Genomic DNA, 24,268 nt, shown 5'->3' on the forward strand with positions numbered 1-24,268 from the left:
CCATTTCCTTTCTTCTTTTTTTGTACATCCTCTGGTCTCACCACATCAACCCTGGCCTGTTCCTTGGCCCACAAGTAGCAGGTGGAGGATGGGTGCTCCTTCAGCTTGCCCCCCACCCACCTCCCACTGTCCTGCTCAGGGCTCAAGAGCTTTTGTGTTGGTTGGAGGAAGTGCATTGTGTGCCCATCTGCCCCCCTCACCTCCCTCCTTCCCCACAAGCTTCACTGTTTAGCCTCAAAGGGCCAACAGCAGATGGGGGCTATGCAGTCATATAAGCACCAGCAGAGAGGTGACAGGGGTGTAGTCTGGTGTACGTATTCAATTGCGCATGTGTTAAAAAGATGGTGTGTGAAGCTTGTCTTTGTGGATGCAAGTCAGCTATATTTAGATGGGCTAATATTATTTTTGGGTTTACTTTTTTCCAGTTTTGCAGTACATATATATTTTTTATAATATATTTATATTAGGCTTTTAGTCACTGTTATATATTTGGACAGCATTGTTGTTAGTGCAAAGACAATAATAATAACGAGGAAGTGGCATTGTCAAGCATTTATTGGTTGGATGCCAATTCAAACTACATGATGTTTATAAGACACATTTGGTTTCACAAGTCAGAGAAACCAAATGTGCAATACTTTTGTACAGTGTTTTTATCTGCCATCGCTCTCACACAGTCATTTATGATAAAACGTAGATGGGCTGGCATAGGGACAACAGCACCTGTATGTTCCATACTTGTATATATTTTGACCTCATATCAGAAAGTGTCTACTGTATGACTTTTTCAGTACCGATACCTGGGCTTTTGGTATTAGCCAATACAGAGTACTGATCTGATACCAGTGTTTAATAATAAGGGTTAGACTGGAATCATTCTTTTATGTGGACATTTGAAGATAAGAATGTAATAAATACATAGATATAAATTGAATTGTTATTTATTAGAATAATGGTATCTGATACCAGATCAGTCTATTGTCACTGATACCCAATCCAGAGTGAGTATTGGACCAATATTCAATATCAGTATGTGCATAATGTATACTTGATCTTCTGGCCAACTCTCTGATCATTCAGAGAGACATGCAGGGTTGGGAGATTTATTCAGTATTTGAACTTGTTGCTGAATTTGCAACATAAAGTACTCAGTAATCTGTACTGGGTAGGTATATCTAAACACATCTAAAACATCAGAATAATGAATGAATCAATAACTGTTCATCACAAAATAACTCCAAAGACAGCAAAACCAATAGTGAGCCAGTCAGACAATGTTATTATATTAATATATTTTTAATATTATTGTATATTTAAAATCATGAGTTTGATAGAACCAGTTGTTTTTTGATAAATCCACTTTACATATGTAAAGTAAAGTACGTGTTTGTGGGTGATCTGTTCAGTAAAAATAAAGAGTAACACATTCCCAACATTTCTGTCAGGTTTGGCAGTCAAAACCATGTTCAGTCCTGCACAGTTCAAGTCTCTTTGACATTTAAGAAGACAGAAAATAAAGTTAAAACATGAAAGATCTGCATTAACGTCACAGAGACGTAGTGAAGTGTTGTGAACCAGTCGTTGTGTGGTGCTTTTAGACTTAGGCTACTAAGGTTAATTTAAAGCCCTGCTGAGAGCCAGTTGACTGACTAGAGCAGCCACCAAACTAGTTGTGCCATATTGAAGTAATTTTACTGTTCTGCAGTGTTAAACCTTTAAAATTCTCATTTTTTCTGTAACACTTGTAGTGGAAGAAGAACGGCCTCACAGTGGTAAAATAATATTCTGTCTGTAAATGAATTGTCAGAAATATAGATTTGGTAGCTCACCTCCATTTTAAGAATAATTCTGAAAGACCCATTTTAATGTTACGTTTTACAATGTGCATAGAAATGTCTTTATTGGCAGTAATACATTGTAGAGGGTCAAAATGTTGCAGAATAACGGCATATCATTTTTGTCCAATCCTACTGTGTTTATGTCCACAGGTTCATGTGTCTGCTTGGGCGTTTTTTCACTCTGTGGTGACGCAGGAAATAAGACCCACCCTTGTTTGTTTTGTCCAAAAGGGTGGTTGAACTGTGCTGTGTGCTCAGTGTCGAGATAAACCAAAGAGTAATACGGCACCATGCCATACCAACTCTTCCTGGTAACTAAGAAGGCCATTTTTTATTGGTCAGTCACTCATCCCTCAAACCCTTGCTTCTCACCTCAATAGTCAATCTTGTTAATAACATGCCAGCACAGAGATACAGGAGCCAATATTACGGTGTATTTATTACATGAAGTTCAGTAAAACAGCATGTTATCCCTGAGGTTGGAAGTATAAAAGTAAAGATCCTTTTCGTCATCTCATCAGTGAAGGCTCGTCTTTCCTGTCGGTCTGCCTATCTTATCTCTCTAAAGTAGCTTCGGTTCTCTCTTGGTACTTTCATCTTTTAGTTTTTTTTTCTCTCTCTCTCGTAGCTTGTTCATATCATTCAAATTGGTCAAAATCAGAGGTGACATTTTTTTTTAATATTTTGCAGTTATTCATTTTCTTTGCATACCAACATCTTTTGTAAAACAAAAAAGTCATAAGGACACAGCATCAATAATATTGTCAGTTTTGCTAACCAAAGGAGTTAATTATGAGAATACCAAACCTATAAAACAAACAATTTGTATCTGTAGCTTTTCCAAATAAAGAAACTGATATTTAGCTGCCCGTCAAGACTCAGGAGTTTATGCTAGATCAGAGAACTTTTTAAACCAAATGTTGTCAAAGTAGTAAAGCATACAGATATCTGGTATGCAGGAGTGACATGGAGAAACACTGAAACAACCTTTCAGTTGCCTCTGATGTCACTGATGTTTTTTTGTGCTGTGGTTTGAGGCTGAAAAATGAGGCACAGGCCTTTGAACTTTAAGATCTTCTCTCTGCTTCTTACTGTTTTAATTTGCCTTGAAAAGTAACATCGTTAATGTTGGAGTGACGTCAGAAGAGTTAAGTTTAGGGTTAATTTTTTTTTCATTAAAAAATTGAACACTGTACTGTCTATCTTTATTAAGAAAGATAAAACTGTTCACATCACTTGTAGTGATCAATAGGCCTCAGGGCTCTAAACTAACTTTTTTCACTGGTTGCACTGGTGCGCCTAACTCTTTTTCTTGGGTGCACCTAACTTTTGTGCTGGTGCAAATTTTCGACCATATCACATTCAACACTGCAGTTTTATAGGTTCACTTTTTTTTTAAATAGCTGTCCATATAGGCAATATTGACTTGTAAATGATTAACTAACAATCTGGTCAACATAAAGTTCTTTATTTGAACAATTCCACAATAAAGGTAACTTCACTGAGAAGTTTTTGTGCTAAAAGTGCTTTACTGAGCGGAAATTTAAACTTAAAACATCTCAAGATAAATGAAATAGTCATTATTATGAGATAGTTTCTTATTATTATGAGATAGTTTCTTATTATTTTGAGATAGTTTCTCATTATTATGAGATACTAAGTCATTATAATGAGATAATAAGTCATTATTTTGAGATAGTTTCTCATTATTATGTCACAAACTGGCTCAACATATGTGACAAGGAGGGGAGACAAGTCAGGCTTGTAAGTGCTAAATGAAAAGGTTTTATTATAACTTAAACAATTATATTTAGAAAAAGCATGAGGTGTGGAGAGTAGTGGCATCAGTGGTGAATGTAGTGTATGGATGAGTGAGATGTGTGTGCTGCTGTTGAGTGTAAAAGGAAAACGACAAAAAGAACCAAGAACCAAGAACCTGTAGCGGCGTGGAGCCAAGGAGAGAGAGAGAGAGAGAGAGAGAGACAATGAGACCAGGCTGGCTTATATCACCTTGGGTAGAGGCCTAGCCAGGTGTGAGCACCTTGCCCTAACGACCCTCCCTTTCTGCCAATTCCTGCAGGAAGTAATCAGCTGCATGATACTAGCAGAAAGGGAGGGGTCGTAACACCCCCCTCCATAAGAACGAGGTTCACCTCGTGTTATACTTAAAATAAGTGTCAATATGTCCCAATCTGTCATGGTTCATACGTTACCAATAACTGACGGTCAGTACTGCACTCTCTCCAGACTGCATCCTCCAGCACATCCCTCCATCCTCACCAACCCAGCAGCCTTGGTACCAAAGGAGCATTTTAAGGGAATGAAGAGCCGAGAGATGAGCAGAGGAGAGCATGGAAATGAGAGACAGCATGAATAAATAGACTAAGGGTCCACAGGTGCCCGAGACAGGGCATCTGCAATTACATTGTCAGCCCCCTTAATGTGTCGGATGTCTAGGTTATATGGCTGCAGGAACAGCGCCCACCTCATTAGCCTCTGATTAGGATTTTGCAGTGACTTCAAAAAGGTGAAGGGGTTATGGTCAGTGAAAACAGTCAGCGGAGATATCCCTGAACCGACATATACATCAAAATGCTGCAGAGCCCAAACAAGTGCCAAAGCCTCCTTCTCAATCACTGAATAGTTGTATTGATGCTTGTTAAATTTTCTTGAGAAGAAGCTCACGGGACAATCTACACCCTCCGCATTCTCCTGCAACAGGACGGCCCCAACACCCACATTGCTGGCATCTACATGAAGTTTAAAGGGCTGATCAAATCGTGGCGCTGCCAGCACTGGGGCTGAACACAACAAGGCTTTTACACTGTCAAATGCATTTTGACACATTGAAGACCAAATATATTCAGCTTTAGCTTTCAAGAGGTCGGTCAAGGGTGCAACCACAGATGAAAAGTTCTTGCAAAAACTGCGGGAGTAGCCTACCAACCCTAGGAAACGCATCAGCTCTTTCTTGGTGGTGGGGGGGGGGGACTTTTGCACTGCCATGACCTTGGCCTCCACAGGTCGAACCTGGCCTTGACCCACCACCTTCCCAAGATAGGTCACAGTGGCTCTGGCAAACTCACACTTGGCCAGATTTACTGTCAAATTGGCCCAGACCAACCTGTCAAAGAGAGCACCTATACGCTGTACATGTTCTTCCCAGGTGTCAGAATACACCACAACATCATCTAGGTATAATGCACAACCTGTAAGCCCTGAAACAACCCGATTCATTAGCCGTTGAAATGTTGCAGGAGCATTCCTCAAACCAAATGGCATAACAGTGTACGAATACAAGCCAGAAGGAGTTATGAAGGCTGAAATATCCCTTGCCCATTTGGTGAGTGGGACTTGCCAATACCCTTTGAGAAGATCAAATTTGCTCACAAATGTGGCTGAACCTACCAGATCAATGCAATCTTCCATACGAGGAAGTGGATACAGATCAGGTTTAGTGATACTGTTCACCTTACGATAGTCAGTGCAGGGCCTCAAACTAGAATCTGCCTTTTTTACTAGGAGGCATGGGGAGGCCCAGTTTGATGAACAAGGCTCAGCAATATCATTATCCAGCATGTACTGTACTTCAGCCTCCAACTGTCTCCTCTTTTCATCTGACACACGATTAAAGCGCTGCTTGATGGGCTCAGCAACTCCAACATCTATGTCATGCTCAATTAAGTGTGTTTGGGTTGGGGTATCGGAAAACCGTGATAGATAGCTGTTAATTAGTTTAGTCAATTCCTCACGTTTAACCACATACAAGTGACCGACAAGGATATTCAGATCCTGTAACGTCTCTGAATTTTTCAACCGGCCCCGCAACAACCCATCATCAGGAGCAATATCCAACCCTTCCTCCTCAACTACCACTAGTTCAGACATGGAAGAGTTCAAAACAGGGCCCGAGACCAACACTGGCTTGGCTGGAGAGCTCTTCGGCAGTGGAGACACAGACTCACTAGTGTGATATGGCTTCAGGAGGTTTACATGACACAGCCTTGTAGATTTTCTACGGCCAGGAGTTTCAATCAAATAGTTTAGATCAGAGACTTGACTCACCACAGAGAAAGGACCACTGTACTTAGCTTGAAAAGGGGAATCTACCAGAGGCAGAAGAGTAAGTACACGGTCACCTGGGTTAAACTGGTGAGCCTCAGCCCGTTGGTCATATCGTTGCTTCATCTTGCCCTGTGACTTCTGCAGCTTTTGCTTAGCCAGCTCACCTGCCCTGTACAGTTTCAATCTGAAACCACTAACATAATCCTTAAGATTTGGAGGTGGATCCTCTGGCAAACAACCATCTTGCAAAACTGCAAGTGGGCCACGCACTTTATGGCCAAACACCAGTTCATTCGGGCTGAATCCAGTACTTTCCTGGATAACTTCGCGAGCTGCTAACAGCAACCAGGGCAGCCCACCCCCCCAGTCACCCGACAGTTCTGTACAATAAGCTCGCAACAGTGATTTCAACGTTTGGTGGAAACGTTCAAGTGCACCCTGACTTTGCGCATGGTAGGCTGTTGATTTGTTATGCTTGATGTGTAATTGTTTAAGCACCTGAGCAAACAGATGGGATGTGAAGTTGGAACCTTGGTCAGACTGTATGACTTTAGGGATGCCAAATACTGAAATGAACTGAGTCAACGCTCCAACCATGGCTTTGGCTGTAATGCTGCGAAGTGGGTAAGCAGCAGGATACCTGGTAACCTGACACATTACAGTCAGCAAATATGTGTGTCCAGATTTGGACCGAGGTAGGGGCCCCACACAATCAATAATCAAATGCTCAAATGGCTGTCCAATGGCGGGGATTGGCTGTAGAGGAGCAGGTTTAACAACCTGATTTGGCTTGCCAGTGATCTGACAGGTATGACACGTCTTAACGAAAAGAGCAACGTCTCTCTTTAAGCGTGGCCAGAAGAAATGTTGCAATATACGGTGGTAAGTTTTACGGACGCCAAGATGACCTGCCACGTCACCATGTGACGTCTGGAGCACTTTATTGCGACAGTTTGTAGGGACAACAACTTGGAAGATTGGCTCTCCTACAGATGCATCACCATGTGACAGCCACTTCCGAACCAATAGCCCATTTAGGAGGAAATAGCACTGGGCAGTATCCCTCACCTCTGATGCTGGCACAACTTGGTCAAACAGCTCCATTAAAGAGGAATCAGCCTTCTGTTCTGCCACTAGCTCAGTCTGAGAACCCGCTAACTGGTCAACCAGCAAAGAATCTGGCAACTCCAAACACTCTGGCTCCACCATCCTCTGGGCATCACGACTGGCAGCACGAGTGACGGCACAGGCTGGGAAAATGTCACCCAAGTGCAGTGGTGTCACAGAGGGCTCTACTACAGTGGGGAATGTAGGGGGATGCACTACATTAGGCTGACCATCGGCCCACACCTTGTCACCAGCCAAATCATTCCCCAAAATCATATGCAAACCCTCAATAGGCAACTGGAGACGAATACCCACTGACACCTCCCCCTTGAACAAGACCACAATTTAGAGCCAACCGATGCAATGGGACCGAGAATGGAACCATACCCATCCCCAGTGTGATTACACATCCACCAGTATCAGTCCTGGATGAAAATGGTACCACAGACTCAAGAATGAAAGAATCTAGTGCTCCAGTATCTCTTAGGATTTTAATGGGAACCTGCACCCCACCTCCTACCAAAGAGACCCACCCATCCGAAATGAAAGCAGAGTAGTCAACCTGAGGAGCTACCGGCTTAGTACAAGCCTGCACTTGACCTAACGCCCTGCTCTCAGATGTTATAACTGGAGCAGCCATAACAGCAGGTTTCACCTGACCAGAGGACCTCCTGGCTTTCAGCACTGTACACTCCTTTTTCCAGTGCCCCCTTGCCTGACAGTATCTACAGGTGTCAGAATTTACTAATGAACTCCGCCCACCCTGAGTAAACTTTTGCCGATCTGCCTCGTTAGCTGTTTTTATCTTTACTGGCCTAGAATAAGTGTCATTTCTATGACCAGCTGCTCCCGTTGTGTCACAGAAACTTCTGTGTGGTAGAACATACTCATCAGCCAAGACTGCAGCATCTCTCGGGGTTTTTACATTATGTTCAGTAATGTAGGTAGCCACCCGCTCAGGTACAGAGTTTTTAAGTTGTTCCAGTACCACCAGGTTGCATAGATCATCAAATGTAACAACTTCAGATGCTGCACACCAGCGGTTAAACTGGGAAGTCAAATCACGGGCCAATTCAGTGTAGGTCTGATTATCCCGCCTCTTCCTAGATCTGAAAACGCTGGCGATATGCCTCTGGCACAAGTTCATACACTATTAACACTGCTGCCTTCACTGTGTCATAAACCTTACTTTCTGATACACTTAAAGCAGAGTAAGCCTCCTGGGCCTTTCCAGTCAGAACACACTGTAAAAGCATCGTTCTGTCTGCGTCTGGCCAGTCTCGAGCATCTGCTATCCTCTCAAACAGAGAAAAAAATGAATCTGGATCAGACTCACTAAACCTGGGAAGTAGGCGGAGATTATTAACCAGGTCACACTGGGAAGACTTGCCCCCTGAGGCCTCAAAACTATCCGCTCTCCCATATCTGAAAGTTTACCCTCTCTTACCAGCTGGAGTTGATGCTGTTGCATTTCCAACTTGGCACACTCAGTTTTATGCTTTATAGTTTCCAACTCTACTTCCTTTTCAAATTTCAACCTCTCCAACTCTAACTGCTGTTTTAACTGCAACTGCAGCAACTCATTCTGTTGTTCAAATGTTAGAGCTCCAGGATTAGGCACTACACTAGTCACTGGACTGCTAACTGGCTGCCTGCACAAAACTCCAGCCTCAAACAGACCATCCCTTAAGCAGGTCTTCACACTCTCCTTTAACTTTTTATCTGAAATGTCAACTTCATAGTGCTCTGCTATCCTAAGAAGTTGTTCTTTAGTGCACTGGTCCAGCAAAGCCTGTGAAGGATCCTGGATGAAACTTTCCACAAGGGAAGCCATCCTCAAAAACAATCAGCCTAACAAGTTACAAACCTTGACTGAGAAACGCAGAAAACCCAAACCTGAGGTAACAGGTGAACAGGAGCCTCCCCCCTATACTGATATTAACTACAACCATTAAAACTAGCTAACTAACTTCTGCTAGTCTTCGTGCAGTTAATGGTGGGGGGTACTTATGCACGTGAAACCAGTGGTGTGAAGAAGGCAACCAGAGGACTGGCAACCCTCTCCCAACCCTAGAGGTGCTCCCGAGCTAATAGCTCTACCCACCTTCGCCGCCACCTAAAGTGATCACCACGAGTCCCCTAGAGGAACCCGCTACCAAACTTAACAGGGGGTAGAAACTCCTGCTCCAACAGATACCAACATACCCCAGATAGGGCTAACCGCAAAGCCCCAGTCAAATCCAATCACCTTCACCACAAACAGAAATGGACCAAATACCTCTCCTTAATTTCCTACAAGAAATAACCAGCACTGACAACAACCTGACATTTCCCCTCCCAGAACAGTTGATGACTAACCACAGCACAGTCAGCTATGTCCAACAACAAGTGTGTACACTCCAACAAAGCAAACCAAAAACCATTGTCTGCAAGAGGAGGAAGCACACACCAACCTAAACCGGGCCAATTTACCAGTACAGACCAAATTTAAGCTATTTTAATCCTAATACTGGATCCCGGACGAGCCCCCACTTGTCACGAACTGGCTCAACATATGTGACAAGGAGGGGAGACAAGTCAGGCTTGAAAGTGCTAAATGAAAAGGTTTTATTATAACTTAAACAATTATATTTACAAAAAGCATGAGGTGTGGAGAGTAGTGGCATCAGTGGTGAATGTAGTGTATGGATGAGTGAGATGTGTGTGCTGCTGTTGAGTGTAAAAGGAAAACGACAAAAAGAACCAAGAACCTGTAGCGGCGTGGAGCCAAGGAGAGAGAGAGACAATGAGACCAGGCTGGCTTATATCACCTTGGGTAGAGGCCTAGCCAGGTGTGAGCACCTTGCCCTAACGACCCTCCCTTTCTGCCAACTCCTGCAGGAAGTAATCAGCTGCATGATACTAGCAGAAAGGGAGGGGTCGTAACAATTATGAGATACTGTCATTTTTTGAGATAGTTTCTCATTATAATGACCTACAGGATCTTTTTTTTTCATCACAGTGGCGGAAATGGGCTTCCATACAGAGTCGATCGTATGTGGCTCATTACCTGATGCCGTCTCCTGACTAGGGCTTGACATAACCTGGGAGATTGATAGCTCCGTGTCAGAGCATTCGTTATGATTTGGGGTCCCGCCCTTCACTATCTCTGATTGGTTTAGACCACGATATGGGCCTAATGTGTGTCTGTTGTTGAAGGTTGAACCACAGGGAGACTTTCAAAAAAAAAATTTCGAACAGCTGGTCGCACCGGTGTGACCTCAGATTTTTTTTAGTCGCACCATTGAGAAATTAGGTCGCATGTGCGACCAAATTGGTCACACTTTAGAGCCCTGGGCCTTATTATCAATATCCTTACCAAGGTGTCTGAAAGAATCCTTATAGTCATGTTATTATTTACCTTGCTAAGTGTTAATGACTTTGGCTTTAAAAGCAATCATAGCACAGGTGTTGTCTGTTTTAAACCAAGCAGTAGTGATGATGCACTGCTTTAACTGTTGCTGAAACTGTTTTTGCTGTAATTTATTGTACATTGAAGCTCATTAGGTTACTCTACATCACTTTGGGCCACTGTCATTGGCGTTGACTTGAACAGGTGCAGCCATTTCACCAGTTTTAAATTCTGTTTTGATTCAATTTAAACAACTATGTATTAACAGGACAGCCTTATTGAGTTGTTTTGAACAGAAACAGGTGCACAAATGCGTGGTGTAAACAAGAACAGAGAATTTGAGGTTTACGGTTTAAATGGGTTATTTAAGCTGTATATGGGTTTTGAATACAAACACTGGTTGAAGTGTGTCCTGGTTGAACTGGGTAGAGTTCTTTGTGAGAGTACATAATCCGACAACGGATAGGGTCCGAGGGAGGAACCCAGCAAGAACACTGAGTGTGGTACATTCACAACGGGGTTACAGTGGACCAGTTATATGAAAAGCCCGGTTTGTAATCATCTTTTTACATGATTACAATCCAGGTTTCTCTGACATGCGTCTGCATAACAGAGAGATCATCACAAGTAGCAATGGAGAGATCATCACAAGTAGCAATGGGTCCTTGTCTTCAGCATAATTCCATCCAACACTTGACACAAAGTCACTTTTAGAAATAATAATAAGTCAGGTTAAACCTTTTGAATATTGGACGGCTTATAAAATTAGCTTTGCCTGTCCTCCTACTGTGTTGTCAGCTGTGCATGCAAATGTACTGACCATCCTTTATGTGACCAGACAACAGAATAGATACGTTGCCCGCTGGAACCAGTCCCACTGTTGTCTTGTGTCCGTGGGCTCGTTTGGAATGTAACACACAACTAGATGGAAAGACGATGGCTCATTGTCAAAGCTACAAGACTGAATACTTTTCTTTGACTAACAAGGATTTTCTTAAGGTTTTACTAAAAAAAAAAAAGGAAAAAAAAGTAATTCAACATTTAACTGTCACTGCACAACTTTGAACAGATGTACGACTGAAATATCGTTAACACTGCTGTGTGGTTGAAAACCTCAGTTATTTACATCAGGTGTAATTATAATTGTGTTTTGAGACTACAAATAATAAGATAATAAAAACTGAGAAAGTGGGGCCTCAACTTTATGCTGGTCAAATAACACAAAAAAGAAGATTATGCTCACAAAGAAAATATGGTGTCAGTGCTGTCGGTGCAAAGTTAGTTGGAATATGCACTATATTTGCATTTTTGTGTATAAATTCAAATAAAGTCTCACTTGTTTTTAAGAGGCGGCTGTGTAATCAATACTTTCTCCTGCGTGGTGGAGTTAAAAATGTTAATCTTATATTTACTCTTTGAGACAGGCTGGAGCTCATAGTTCAGGAGTTCAGGCCTATTTTTGACCAAGCAACTTTTTTACTACTGCAAGGGAGTCCATGGCATTCGCTGTATTATTTACAACTAGCAAGGTCATAATACATGACCCTGTCCAGTTCAGTTCAAGTTCTGCTCGCTAAACAGGGGTACAGTACCAATTTTAAAAGCTCATACTTTGTCATTTACTAACTGCCTGTTCTTACAGGACATTGGATATATTAGTTTTATTTTAATGTGTATATGTATATTCAATTACCATGCCTGTTACTGTGAACAAAAGAATGAATTGTGCATACCATGAAATCATATTTAACAGAGGATCAAGCCTTTCATTGTGTGCTTACTCTCCACCATGGCAATGAATATTTGAACACCAGGGATGAAAAACAATTTACCAACATGAAATTGTTTGTTTAAATTTAGCAATGCGGGTGGTGTAATATTAAATTTAATCATACTTGGCTGTAAAGAATGAGTCATAGAAGGCACCATAAGACCAGGGGTCCTGGGCATCCTTGAAGCAGTATGCTGGATTTCTAAATGTTTCAGAAACCTCTCTGCATATGACCTAATAGTTTGGTTTCCTGTTGTATTGTGGTAAAAGTTTCATTTTGCAGTTGGGTATTAATGAAGTATCAGCAAAGAATGAATACATTATGATACAAAATCATTTAGATTACAGGTGCTAAATGGTGCTTTCACCAACTCTGACACAAAGAGGGCGCCACAATCACACAAGACTGGATTGCACAAGACTGGACTGGAATAAGTCTAGTTTTCAGGCTTTGGCCAGCTGATGGCAGCACTGCACTTTTGTCTGTTTACTATTGTTGTGAATTCAGTAGTGTCATTCAGTTGGTCTGTAATTGTTTTCCTCTAAACCCAGTATACATAAGACCTCATTTCAGGTCTCATCTGCTTGATTCCAGCATTGATCAGTGGTTCAGGGTCCAGTTCTTTCACATTGCTCATTAAATACCATGTGAATGAAAAGAACAATGAAACAGTAATGGTAATTTGAAGCATATTGTGAATGTATGTGTTTATTTTGTTATGTTAGTCAACCTGCCTCCCTCTTTCTGGTCTGTTGTCTAGATGCTACAGGATTGTCCCAAGGCCCGTAGAGAAGTGGAGCTCCACTGGAGGGCGTCACCATGTGCCAACATTGTGCGCATCATTGATGTCTATGAGAATCTGTATCAGGGCAGGAAGTGCCTGCTTATTGTCATGGAGTGGTGAGTGCACAGTTTCAGTGACACAAACATACACAAACACACACACTAAAGGCTGATTTATGGTCGGTTGCTTGAAACTTAACTTTCGATAAGTGTCACTCAACAGAAATGAAAGAGTCACGCATTGTTTTCAGTCTGTGCTTCGGCAAAAAGTTTTGGTTGTCTACATGGTAACCAGACATTATCCTCCAGCCAGCTTGTTGAGTTACATTATATCATCCTGACTGGGACTGATTAAACAAGGTTTATACAAGTTATCTAAAGTTACCAAGATATCAATTAGGAAGCTCAGTGAAAACTACAATCTTCACGGCAATGTTAGGAACACTACCCAGTCACATTGCACAACAAAAATTCTCCAGGTGCATGACATGAGAGGAAATTGTTGAGCAACACTTTCTGTCAAATTTGTCATTTCTACCGAGCGACACTTATCAGAAGGGTCGAGCAGCACTGTAAATTGGCCTTAACACACAAACTAAAATACTTATCCCCGTGTAGTGGTGAATAAAATAACCATAAATGAACACAACACATTATCCTCTAATGATACCATCACCATTTCTTCCATGACAGTGAAAGCAAATATGTTTGGGTTGCTCGTAGTTGACAGAACTACAGGCATTATTTTCATGTACTTCATACAGAATAGTTTCTGCTTGTTTTGCAAAGCTTCACATTTAATCAAGTATTTTTGGTACTGGTTGAATTTTTATGTAATATTGCTGCCTGCAGTTCCCAGACTTTGGAAGGCTGGTTCTGAGAAAGCCTTGGTTACCCTGAGCAATGGTGAAGTGATGAGTAGGGATGGCTATCTCTCATTTTATCAAAACTTATTATTAGTTCTTTTTCATATCTAATTAACTACTTAAAAATAAAAAAAATAAAAATAATAATAATTAAAAAGTAATGAATAAAATGTCAAACATAGCTAATTATTCTTTCCATAGCAGCAACAAAAATGCTTATCTCAGGAAGTCCATATACATTTGTAATATTTCACAGGAAACAAATCTAGAATGTCAAAAAAATAACTTCCTGGCATCAAAATGCTGAATGGAGTTTATAGAGAAGACCTGCCCTCCCACCTCAGCCTAACCGATACAGAGTAAAGAAGAGGACACAGAGGAGAAACTGACTGCAACGCAACCAGTAAATTACACAAAATGTATAGAAGTACAGATAAAAGAACCAACCTTAAGAATAGCCAGGGTTCTTTACATTTTAGAACAGTTCCAGTTCAGAACTGGGTTTGTGGGAGCATAACTAGTGATGAGCATCTGCCCTGTTCAAAGCACGTTTCAGCCAGCTTCCTTATTGTAAATCTGAGGTGCATTTCTTTTAAATGAGCTTCACACACTTTTTTCACCTTAAGCATTTCCACCATGCAGCAATTAAAACCACCAAACCCCCTTCATCTTCACATACACGTGCACCCATTAGGTCTGTGGTTACCTGTGTAGTGCTGAGATAGTGGACCCGTCTGCCTACAGTCGGATGCAAAAATGCTGAGTAATTTCCTTGAGCTTGAGAAAAGTTGAGCTTGACATTAAAAGGCCATAGAAAAAGTATTTCCTCTGATGAAACTAAAATATTTCCTAGAATATCACACTATTAGAAGACTCAGCTGTTCAGTGTTCCTGCACAAAGTGAGTCACCATGTTGACCCATATTCTGTTGTTCAAAGAGGTGTCGCACGTTGTGTAAAGGGTCACCATGTCACTATGTCAAGTCTGTGTGATTATTAAGGAAATTCTGGGTGGATGAGAGTGCAGCTCCTGATTGAACCTCTGCTCAATCTCTCATTTGAAGATTTATTTTTTTCTTTATAAAGTTAAATATTTGTCATCATTTTTTTTATTTTTTATGATGTAGCTCTTTATGAGGAACAAATGGGTTTGGGGCTGAGAGTCACACACGGGCCTGAAAAGTCAGAAAGTGAGAGATGCTCATAAAAATTACATTATATTGTATGTGTTTGGACTGAAAGGTGTTTCCATTTTCTTTTAGCAGATTTAAAGTGGCTGTAATTTATATATTTTTTAATAACAATGTATCAGATGACAATGTGTAATCTCAGTATATTACCTGACCATGTGGCTTTAAGGAGATTCATCGTGAGTTTCTGCTCATTTTCTGACTGTTTTTTGTTTTGATATTATTTTTTGGGGAATTTTTTGCATTTATTATTATCAGTCAGTTAGTGGCATAGAGGCCGACAGGAAACAAGGGAAGAGAGAAAAGCGAATGACATTAAACAAAGGTCCCTTGCCAGGCTCAAACCAGGGACATTGCAGGTATGTGGCATGCGTTGTAACCACTCGGCTCCATTGTTTAACAGCCCACAACATTACTGTTTTGGTTCACTCTCACTGCTCTCGTGGTGTCATTTTTGGCTGCAGAAGGCAGCTGTTTTCAATGAAAAAGCTCTAAAAACCCACTGTACAGATGCACTTAGCTATATGTATATATATCAGTGTTTCCCACAGAATTTTGAGAGAATATGGTGGTGAGGTCTCAGTCTGACCCTCAAGGGGGATCCAGGGGGATGGTCCCCCAAGAGAAAATTGTGTACGTTTTTAAGTCAAATGCATTATTCTGGTGCACTCTGAGAGCAACATTAAGAGGTTATAGCTAGAAATTTGCTTTTGCTTTAGTAGTTTAACTATTGGTTGAACTACTGGTATGACTGGCAATGACACACCCACATTTTACCAGTTAATTTAATGTCCCAATTAAACAATCCAAAAAGACCAATGCCCATATTCCAGCTCTGAAACAAAGAAAGCAGAGGTGATTATCTAAGTTCAACTAGCTAATTACTTATGAACATATACATACTGTTTCAGTAAATATCTTTTTCTACATTGTGTTTCTTCTAATAACTAAACTGTCTGCTTATCAATAAAAAAAACTCGACTTCTAGATGACTTAGAAGTGGATCAGGGTCAGAGTTTATTTATTTTACAGGCGGAAATAAAGAAGATCTCTCATTAAGACTTTGCTTTTTTAAATCTGAACCAACTAAAGCAGCATAATGCTGCTGCTGTGTTTTTAAACAGCACACTGGTGTTTCAGATTCAGAGGTTTGAGGTGGAGCTGCAGGGTTGGGTGGAGGTGTGTGGTGAAGTTTATTTGTGCTGTTGAACGTAACCGCTTTGAAACAATCAGAAAATAAGGTGTTATTCATCTGACTCACCGGCTATCTTACTGTCACCGCTCCTCACTTCATTCACTCTCTTGCTCCCTCGACCACAGCTGCTAATAACAGCGTCCTGTAGCCGCTTACTGACGGAGCAACTCTGTCCGCTATTCAGTGTCCGGACCTTTTATACAGAACAGCGAGGAGGAATAAAGTAGTAGTATTCCTGCATTTAACAGACTCTCTGAGAAGTGACAGCAAACAGCAGCAGAGGCTAACGTTAGCTGCTCCTCTCAGCGGGGCGGAGCTGAGAGAGTATAAAGTTGTCACAACTTCATTCAGTAATTCAACAATATAACTAGCACAAAAGAAGATAACGTCTCGTCCTGTATCTCGTTTGAAAACGGGTTGATAATATGTCTTAAAAACTCGATATACCGCTCAGCCCTAAAACAACGTAACGTTTTGGAGAGTGTACAGACGTGTTCAGCTCACTGTGAGACTGTGGCGGCACAAATTAGACTATGGCGGGCACAGTCTATGTAATTAATGGGAAACACTTCTACTACTACTTAGAAACATCCTTCTGTCTCTTTAAGGCTTTACCAAATTATGGTAAAGTATATGGAGTTTCTCAGCGGATATGATGCAGCCAGCGAATACATCTCATGTTCACATTCTCATGGTGTCACCATACTGTACATGAGATGTGAAAGGTTGTAGGTTTAAAATGTAAAAGGGTGTTACAGTGTTTCTGCTGTGATGGTGGAAGATGCAGTGCAACATCAGTTCGTCCATACTTAAAATCAGTTGTATCTGTAATGGTGAGAATTGACACTTCTACACCACACTTAAGAGACAGGAAGGGAGTGACAGAGGGAGTTCATTTGTACCTTTTGACCACATGAAATAAACCACCCGACCAACGTTCACTGCATTTATTTTAATATCAAAATATGATTGATCGAGCTGCTGTCCGTTTCTCAGTAAGTAAACGTGAATGACTGATTTTGAGAAGTTTGAAGCCTGCTGTGGTTTAACAGGGCTGTCCCGTGACTCCACCACAGCAGGTCCTGCTCTGTCTTCAACATATGCTTGCCTGAAGAATCGGCCTGTGCTACCATGCACTTTCAGTCACACACATGCATACACGCACAAAAAATTGGTATTGATGATTTGACCTGAAACTCACACAGTCATACTGAGCATAAAGATTAAATGAAACTTATGATCAAGTAAGTTTAGAACAATTTTCTCATACTTGATTTAATTCAGGTTATTGGCCGTTAACGTTGCATTTGGCAGTACTTGCTTAGACCAATGAACTTGAACTTGTCCCTACTGTCTTAGTGTTGTTTAGAGGTGCACAACTATTTTAGTGAATAAGTGAGTTCATGAATGATGACCCCGGTATTACAATATTGAGCCATGCGGTTCAAATCTCTCAGTGGAAGTAGTATTTAATCTGAACTGCTTTCTTTTGTCCCCATCCTCATCTTGTCAGTAGCCTAATGTTTTTGTAGGAGTATTGTATGAAATGTAATTATTATATATTATAATATATTTTTCAGCTCTCTAGTTGTAGTCTCTGCCATGTAAAGACTGTACAGCCTTCTCTCATCCCTGTCCTGCTGTTTACTATAGATGTGTAAACACGACCCCTCCACCCGCTGACTTTTAGCCCACAAACATCTTGGACTGAATGGGTTACGATGTTCTTTAAAGACAGATAAAAACATAAATATTGAATATACAATGATGGCAGATTGTTTTTTCAGAAAACTCCTGTCCTCATCTAAACATATCAAGTAAACCACACAACGTACTGTTGAGGAAGGTTCTGTTTCATGGCTGGACTTTTAGTTATTAGCACAGTTAGAAATGTTAATGATTTTTTATTTTATTTGTTAATCCGGTTTGACTTCAGCTCTCTATATGACATGGTGATAGTGTATTAAAATCATTACTACAATAACTTTTTTTAATGTCTTGCTGTTCATATGTCTGTGGTATAGTAAAACCATCATTCAGTTGGTTTCAGTGATTACCCGCATTGGTCAACCAACAAACCACAACTCACCACTACCAGCAAACCAAAATAAAAACATAAATGAACTACATCTGAAACAAATGGCAGGGCGTGATATGTCTCACATTGCAGGAACACAATTAGTATAGATCTTAAATTGTGACATGCAGTTCCCTTTTCTGCAAATTGTGTTTCACTTCTCTGAGTGAAAGTTACTGGTGGTGTTACACTCTAAACTGCCAATGGTTGGACACTATTCCACTGATCTACTGGTTTTTTGTAATGTGTTAACAAAGCCAGGGAAGAAGAAGACTGTAACATGGATGTAAACAATTCAGAAACATGAGTAAAGAAATGGATTTTACAGGTTTGGTAGATCTCAAGGATGCACACAGAGTTTTGGCATGAAACTCTGAATGAAAACAAGTTTTGTTTCCCAGAAAACTCGACACAACACATTTAATGTCGCCATCACACCATCATGAAAGTGACAAGCGGACCTGTTTTCTGCAGAGCATCCACATATGATGGCCTCTGTAGAAGTCCAGACATGATTCAATCACATGTCAATGAAAAGCTGGTTTCATGTGCACTGAATGTTCAAAATCATATAATAAAGAGAATACGTTGAACTGAGCTTGAGTAGTGAAGTGTATCAAGCCATATCCTGACATTTGTGTGTTTTCTATTTTTACTCAGTATGGACGGTGGTGAGCTTTTTAGTCGAATCCAGGACAGAGGAGACCAGGCCTTCACAGAGAGAGGTAACAAGATTTAACACAATTACAGCATTTCTTACACTGCTTCTGTATTTTATCATGTGATTACACAGCACACTGATTCAACTGACATTTATCAAATAATTGTCATGTCTGTTAAAAGATCTTTTTGTCCTCTTTACTTTAGAGGCATCTGACATCATGAAAAACATCGGAGAGGCCATCCAGTTCTTGCATGCAGTCAACATTGCACACAGAGATGTCAAGGTTTGTAACTTTGTATTATCACGCAGGTTTGAAAACATTTTCCCTGCTCTTTGTTGAGAAATGAATACAGTCTGAAAGGGGAGTATCAAGGAATATATGCTGCTGGAACTACCGTCATCATTCCCACATCTTCTCTGCAGCCCGAGAATTTACTGTATTCCTCGAAGAGGCCCAGTGCCCTGCTCAAACTCACAGACTTTGGCTTTGCCAAGGAGACCACCACACACAACTCTTTAGCTACTCCCTGCTACACACCCTACTACGTTGGTAAGGATCTGTTTCTGTGTGTGCCAGCACATTCTTTCCACCTTTTGCTTATGTCAACGATTACAACACAATTCACCTTTATTTCCCCTTTCGTCCCTTTATTCATGTTCTCTCTGCAGCTCCAGAAGTTCTGGGCCCGGAAAAATATGACAAGTCATGTGACATGTGGTCGTTGGGTGTCATTATGTATATCCTGTAAGTCAGTCATTTGTCTCTGATTCCCCTCATCACATATGATTACTTGCTGTGTGCAATATCTAAAATTGCCATTTCACATCTTCACCAGGTTGTGTGGATACCCTCCTTTTTATTCTAACCACGGTCTAGCCATCTCCCCTGGGATGAAGAAGAGGATCAGGATGGGCCAGTATGAGTTTCCCAACCCTGAATGGTCTGATGTATCAGAAGAAGGTAAGACTATAGTGTAAACTGTAGGTGTAATAATACTAATTTAGTGAGATGTTATTATGTATATACTTTATTTACATACATGGGTGCTGTAGGACTTAGACAGTGATAAATTGTTGACACTTGGCCTTCTTTCTAAAATTCAAGACAAGTTGCTGGGCTGACAAAAAGAGGAGCAATTGCTGGGAATGTGTCATGCATTTAAAAACCTCAAAGTAAAAAAAAAAAAGACAGTATCTGCTATCTAGAGATCTCAACTAAATGTGATGAGCTGACTTTTTGGTCTTATCTATGAAGAAATTGAAACTGATGCTCTTGTATTTCACCACCACCTGTCACATTCTCTACAACTGAAAGTGAAGTCTGACTTCCTGAGTAACATGTTGATTTTAATGAAAAGAGGAAGCTCCACCGCAACAGTTTGCCACATACAGAGGATTCAAATTTCTCACACTTATCTTTCTCAGATTTACATAATCTACATTAAAAACATAGAATACCGTGAACGCTTCCTGCATGATAATGTATGTGCCTCATAGTAAGGGACATATTGGTACTTAAGGCCAGCCAATCTGAATATAACAAGTAAACAATAATACTTTTCTAGTTTGTTACCATCATGCAGAGCTACTCCGCTTGCTTTTTTTTTACTCAAGTAAATTTACCAGCTGAATTTCATTTTAGTGCTATTATTTGCTTTGCAATTTCATTGTGGGTTTCTTTCCAGACTGATAAATATTGAAGTCTCTATTTTTTGAAGATGTAAATAATGAGATGTGTTTGCAGCTAAACAACTGATAAGGACCCTCCTTAAGACAGAGCCAACCCAAAGGATGACCATCACAGAGTTTATGAATCATCCATGGATCAATGTAAGCACATAACACATAGGGCCTGATTTACTTAAAGTTTGCGTTTGTAAAACGTGTGAAAACTTGACATCACCTGCAAAAAAAATGTGCAAGCTGATCTACTAACGTGGCGCACTGAGGCTCGCGTCTTTCAAATGTGTGAGGTAATACGTGCTGTCCATTTAGTACGTTTGCCATAATGAATATGCAATATTGGGCGTTGTTACCCCAGTGTGCAAAATACAGGGAGGAGAAAATGCAAATATGATATTTACCACACGCATTGTGATTTACTAAACTCAAAGGTAATTTTGCTGTCTGTAAATAACACGTTTGAAGGGCAGGTTTTAACCGACTGCGCACTGAGCACAGATGACCGCTGTCACTGTGGTGAGGAGGAGACGGAGGCACAATGACAGAATACGCAGAGAATGGATTTTTTTCCACCCGTGTTAACACTTTTGAGTGGAATATTTTTGGTTTAACTAACAGCATTGACTTTTTGCTATATCTCAATATGTTTGTTAACCTCTTCCACTAGAACATCTAATTCCATCGGATCAAATTTAATTTTGCGCTTGCCAGCCTTCTGCGCATCCAAACTCTCCACTAAGACACGCAAAACCCACCTGTCGTCATTTGCGCAGTTACTCTTAGTAGATCACCCGTAAAACGCACACTAACCAAACGTGCAACCTTTTGCACTGCACACACAATTTAGTACCCTTTATTTGGGATCTTAGTAAATCAGGCCCTTAGTGTATCTTTCTAGGTCGCTGTCTTATTGTTTGTACAGTTCATTTATTTTGATTGACATCCTCCAGTAAAGCAAGAATTAAATATGTTCATACGTGTCACCCTAAAGCAATCGATGGAGGTTCCTCAGACCCCACTTCACACCAGCCGAGTGCTAAAGGAGGAGAAGGATGCATGGGAGGACGTCAAGGTTTGTCACAAGCTTCTTTTTTAATCTGTTAGAAAAAGGAACAGACAGTTTTATCTGTATGGTAGCTGGTGGTTACATGCTTTGATTAGAAAAATAACATGATCTAGCCCATGATATCAGAAAAATACCCTCTATTCAGCTATTCCACTTCTTGTTTGTTGTTATCAGTATTTTATCATTTTATTAAAATCAATAACTTTATCCGGCTCTAGGTAGACAGTTTTCAGTCTTGCCACAGCCTGATACTTGTGCCATTGAACTCCATTTAAATTAAAAAAAAAAGAGAATAAAACAACAATGTTCATCATGTGTTGCGCTCTGGTGTCTCTGTTGTGTTTGTGATACTTTGTTGGTTTAATGAGTGTAATGTTATAATGATGATTTAAAAACAGCAGGCCCTGATTGGGTAAAGCAAATTAACTAATGAGTCTCCCGTCTTCATTTTTCAGGAGGAAATGACGAGTGCCTTGGCAACAATGAGGGTTGACTATGAGCAAATCAAGATAAAGACCATTGAGGACTCAACCAATCCACTGCTAACGAAAAGAAGGAAGAAAGCCAGTAACACCAATGCAGATCCACAGTCTGCTGCCCACTGAAAGGCGCACGCATGCATGCACATACAAACACAGGTTGTAAAAAGGAAGCAATAATTTGTCGACATGTGAGTCGTATTGCATGGATTTTCTCAGTGTTTTATTTTTCATGACGAATTCTAATGTTTTGTAGGAGTGTTTGTCTTTATTACTCAACCATTTTAACAAACCACAACTCTGCCGTAGCAGAGAGGGTGGTAATCTTGTGTTTTCACACCAGGGAAGAGATTATGAATTATAGAAAAGGGGAGGAGAGGGAGTCGGTGGGATCTCTCTCCTCTCCTTTCCCAAATATCAGGTTGTGTACTCAGAGGGGCTTGAATGTTGGAATAGGACATGAAGCCTTAGCATTAGCAGTAGTTCTTTCACCCCACAGCCCTGTTCTAGCTCTAGCCCCTAATACATGAATGTTAAATCAAATGGCTAAATCCCAAAAAATAAAAAGCAAGGGAAGGTTTCTTTTACATACATGTAAAGTAAGCAGATGTATTTTGAACTGACAAGTGGAATGTAAGGACTCTGTCCCTGACTGTTGGAATTAGCTGGAAATAGTCGCTCACTTCGGGGACTCGGACCGGGAGTGTCTGTCAAAATCAGTTTGTCTTTGTGAATGTCGAACAGAGGCCTATGCACTCACACAAGGGCCATGTGCCATTCTGACAGAGCACCTCACTCGTGGCCCCGCTCTCCTACCTTTTATCTAGGCTTGTTTCAGGTACATAGTTTTAGGGCAGAGAAGGAGGTCACGTTTGGGAGCAGAAACTGGCTCATCTTCTCCTGCTTGTAGCTCAAAGGAGAGTAGCAGCCAACTGATACTGTATTTTTTCATGGATTTTACATACATTTTAGCATAGGCCTTATTGAGTGTTGCTATAGCAGCAAACAACTTTTAACCCCTACCTACCATTCGGTTCAGGCTTTTACCAATGTTACGCTTCAGAATTTATAACATTGCCAGATTATATTTCAGGTTAATGCTATGCAGATGTCTTTGTCAGCTTGAAGTACTGCTAGGACCTTTTTTTGTTAGTGTTGATTTGTGTTTGCATACGTGTTGGAGAGATGTCGAGAAACAATAGGGACTGTTTTGTGTGTTTATGTAAGCAGTAGCACCCTCTAGGGGATACATGATCCTAACAGACTGGTCAAGCCCTGGAGGTCTTTGTGAAAAAGATCGTTAAGAGTTACTGTCGGTTGCACCAGCTCAGTAGCAGCCCAGAGTCTAATCTGGTGCAGTGTCAGTGTGAACAGCACCTCCACACTTCCTGGAGGATTTAATAGGAAGTAGAAAGTACTTAAGAGCAGCTCCTCATATGGGTGCAGAACATACCACCAGCATGCTGTCGTCACATTCAGAGAGGGTGTGATGGATGGTTTCTCTTCAGTGTCTGTTAGCAAGACAGGACGCTTCCCAGCTCACTCGGGATCATGGGAAATGATTGTATTAATTTTGTCAGTTTGGTCTACTTCACTTTGTAAAATCACATCCACGTTACTTGTCGCATCGCACCTACAAATCTCTCACTGTAAAAATGTTCATTGAATGTTTGTGACAATGTTCCTGTTTTTTTTTTCTTTTTTTTCCTTCTTCTTTCTTTTTGTCCCTCAACACATTTTTTTTAGTGGAGGCACAGAGATGTCTGTCTTTTTTTTCTGTCATCAAGTCACCACCTGCCGTACTTTTTGTCTGCTTGCTTTGGATTAAAAAACACATAAAACACAATCCACTCCCCTATGTCCTTTTTCTGAAATTGAAATAACTTTGACAGAAATGAAAGAAGGCCTTCAGTAGCATGTGTTATGGTAAAGCTTGAAAAGAATTGTATGAATGCTAACAGTATTGTCTTTGTCCATATGATAGTATCACATTTTTCAGGAACTAACAAAGAAATAATGTTTAAGGCATTTGTAAGTGTTTTCTCTTTGATTGTTTTTCCCCCCCAAAACACATATTGTATAAATGGTTAAAA

The 24,268-nt window shown here is 40.7% G+C and overlaps 1 protein-coding gene across 1 annotated transcript in view; it reads left to right on the plus strand.

Moving 5' to 3' along the window:
- Positions 1–24,021, plus strand: part of mapkapk2a (MAPK activated protein kinase 2a) — a 36,622-nt gene extending 12,601 nt beyond the window's left edge. The window contains exons 2-10 of the mRNA XM_062415949.1: positions 12,934–13,073; positions 18,944–19,008; positions 19,151–19,230; positions 19,371–19,497; positions 19,617–19,692; positions 19,784–19,908; positions 20,692–20,777; positions 21,622–21,702; positions 22,152–24,021. Of these exons, the coding sequence (XP_062271933.1) occupies positions 12,934–13,073; positions 18,944–19,008; positions 19,151–19,230; positions 19,371–19,497; positions 19,617–19,692; positions 19,784–19,908; positions 20,692–20,777; positions 21,622–21,702; positions 22,152–22,301 (930 nt within the window). The 3' untranslated portion in view covers positions 22,302–24,021. The remainder of the gene's footprint in view (positions 1–12,933; positions 13,074–18,943; positions 19,009–19,150; positions 19,231–19,370; positions 19,498–19,616; positions 19,693–19,783; positions 19,909–20,691; positions 20,778–21,621; positions 21,703–22,151) is intronic.
- The last annotated feature ends 247 nt before the right edge of the window (positions 24,022–24,268 follow it).

The sequence above is a fragment of the Scomber scombrus genome, chromosome 3 (genome assembly GCF_963691925.1).
Source record: "Scomber scombrus chromosome 3, fScoSco1.1, whole genome shotgun sequence".
NCBI classification, from domain to species: domain Eukaryota; kingdom Metazoa; phylum Chordata; class Actinopteri; order Scombriformes; family Scombridae; genus Scomber; species Scomber scombrus.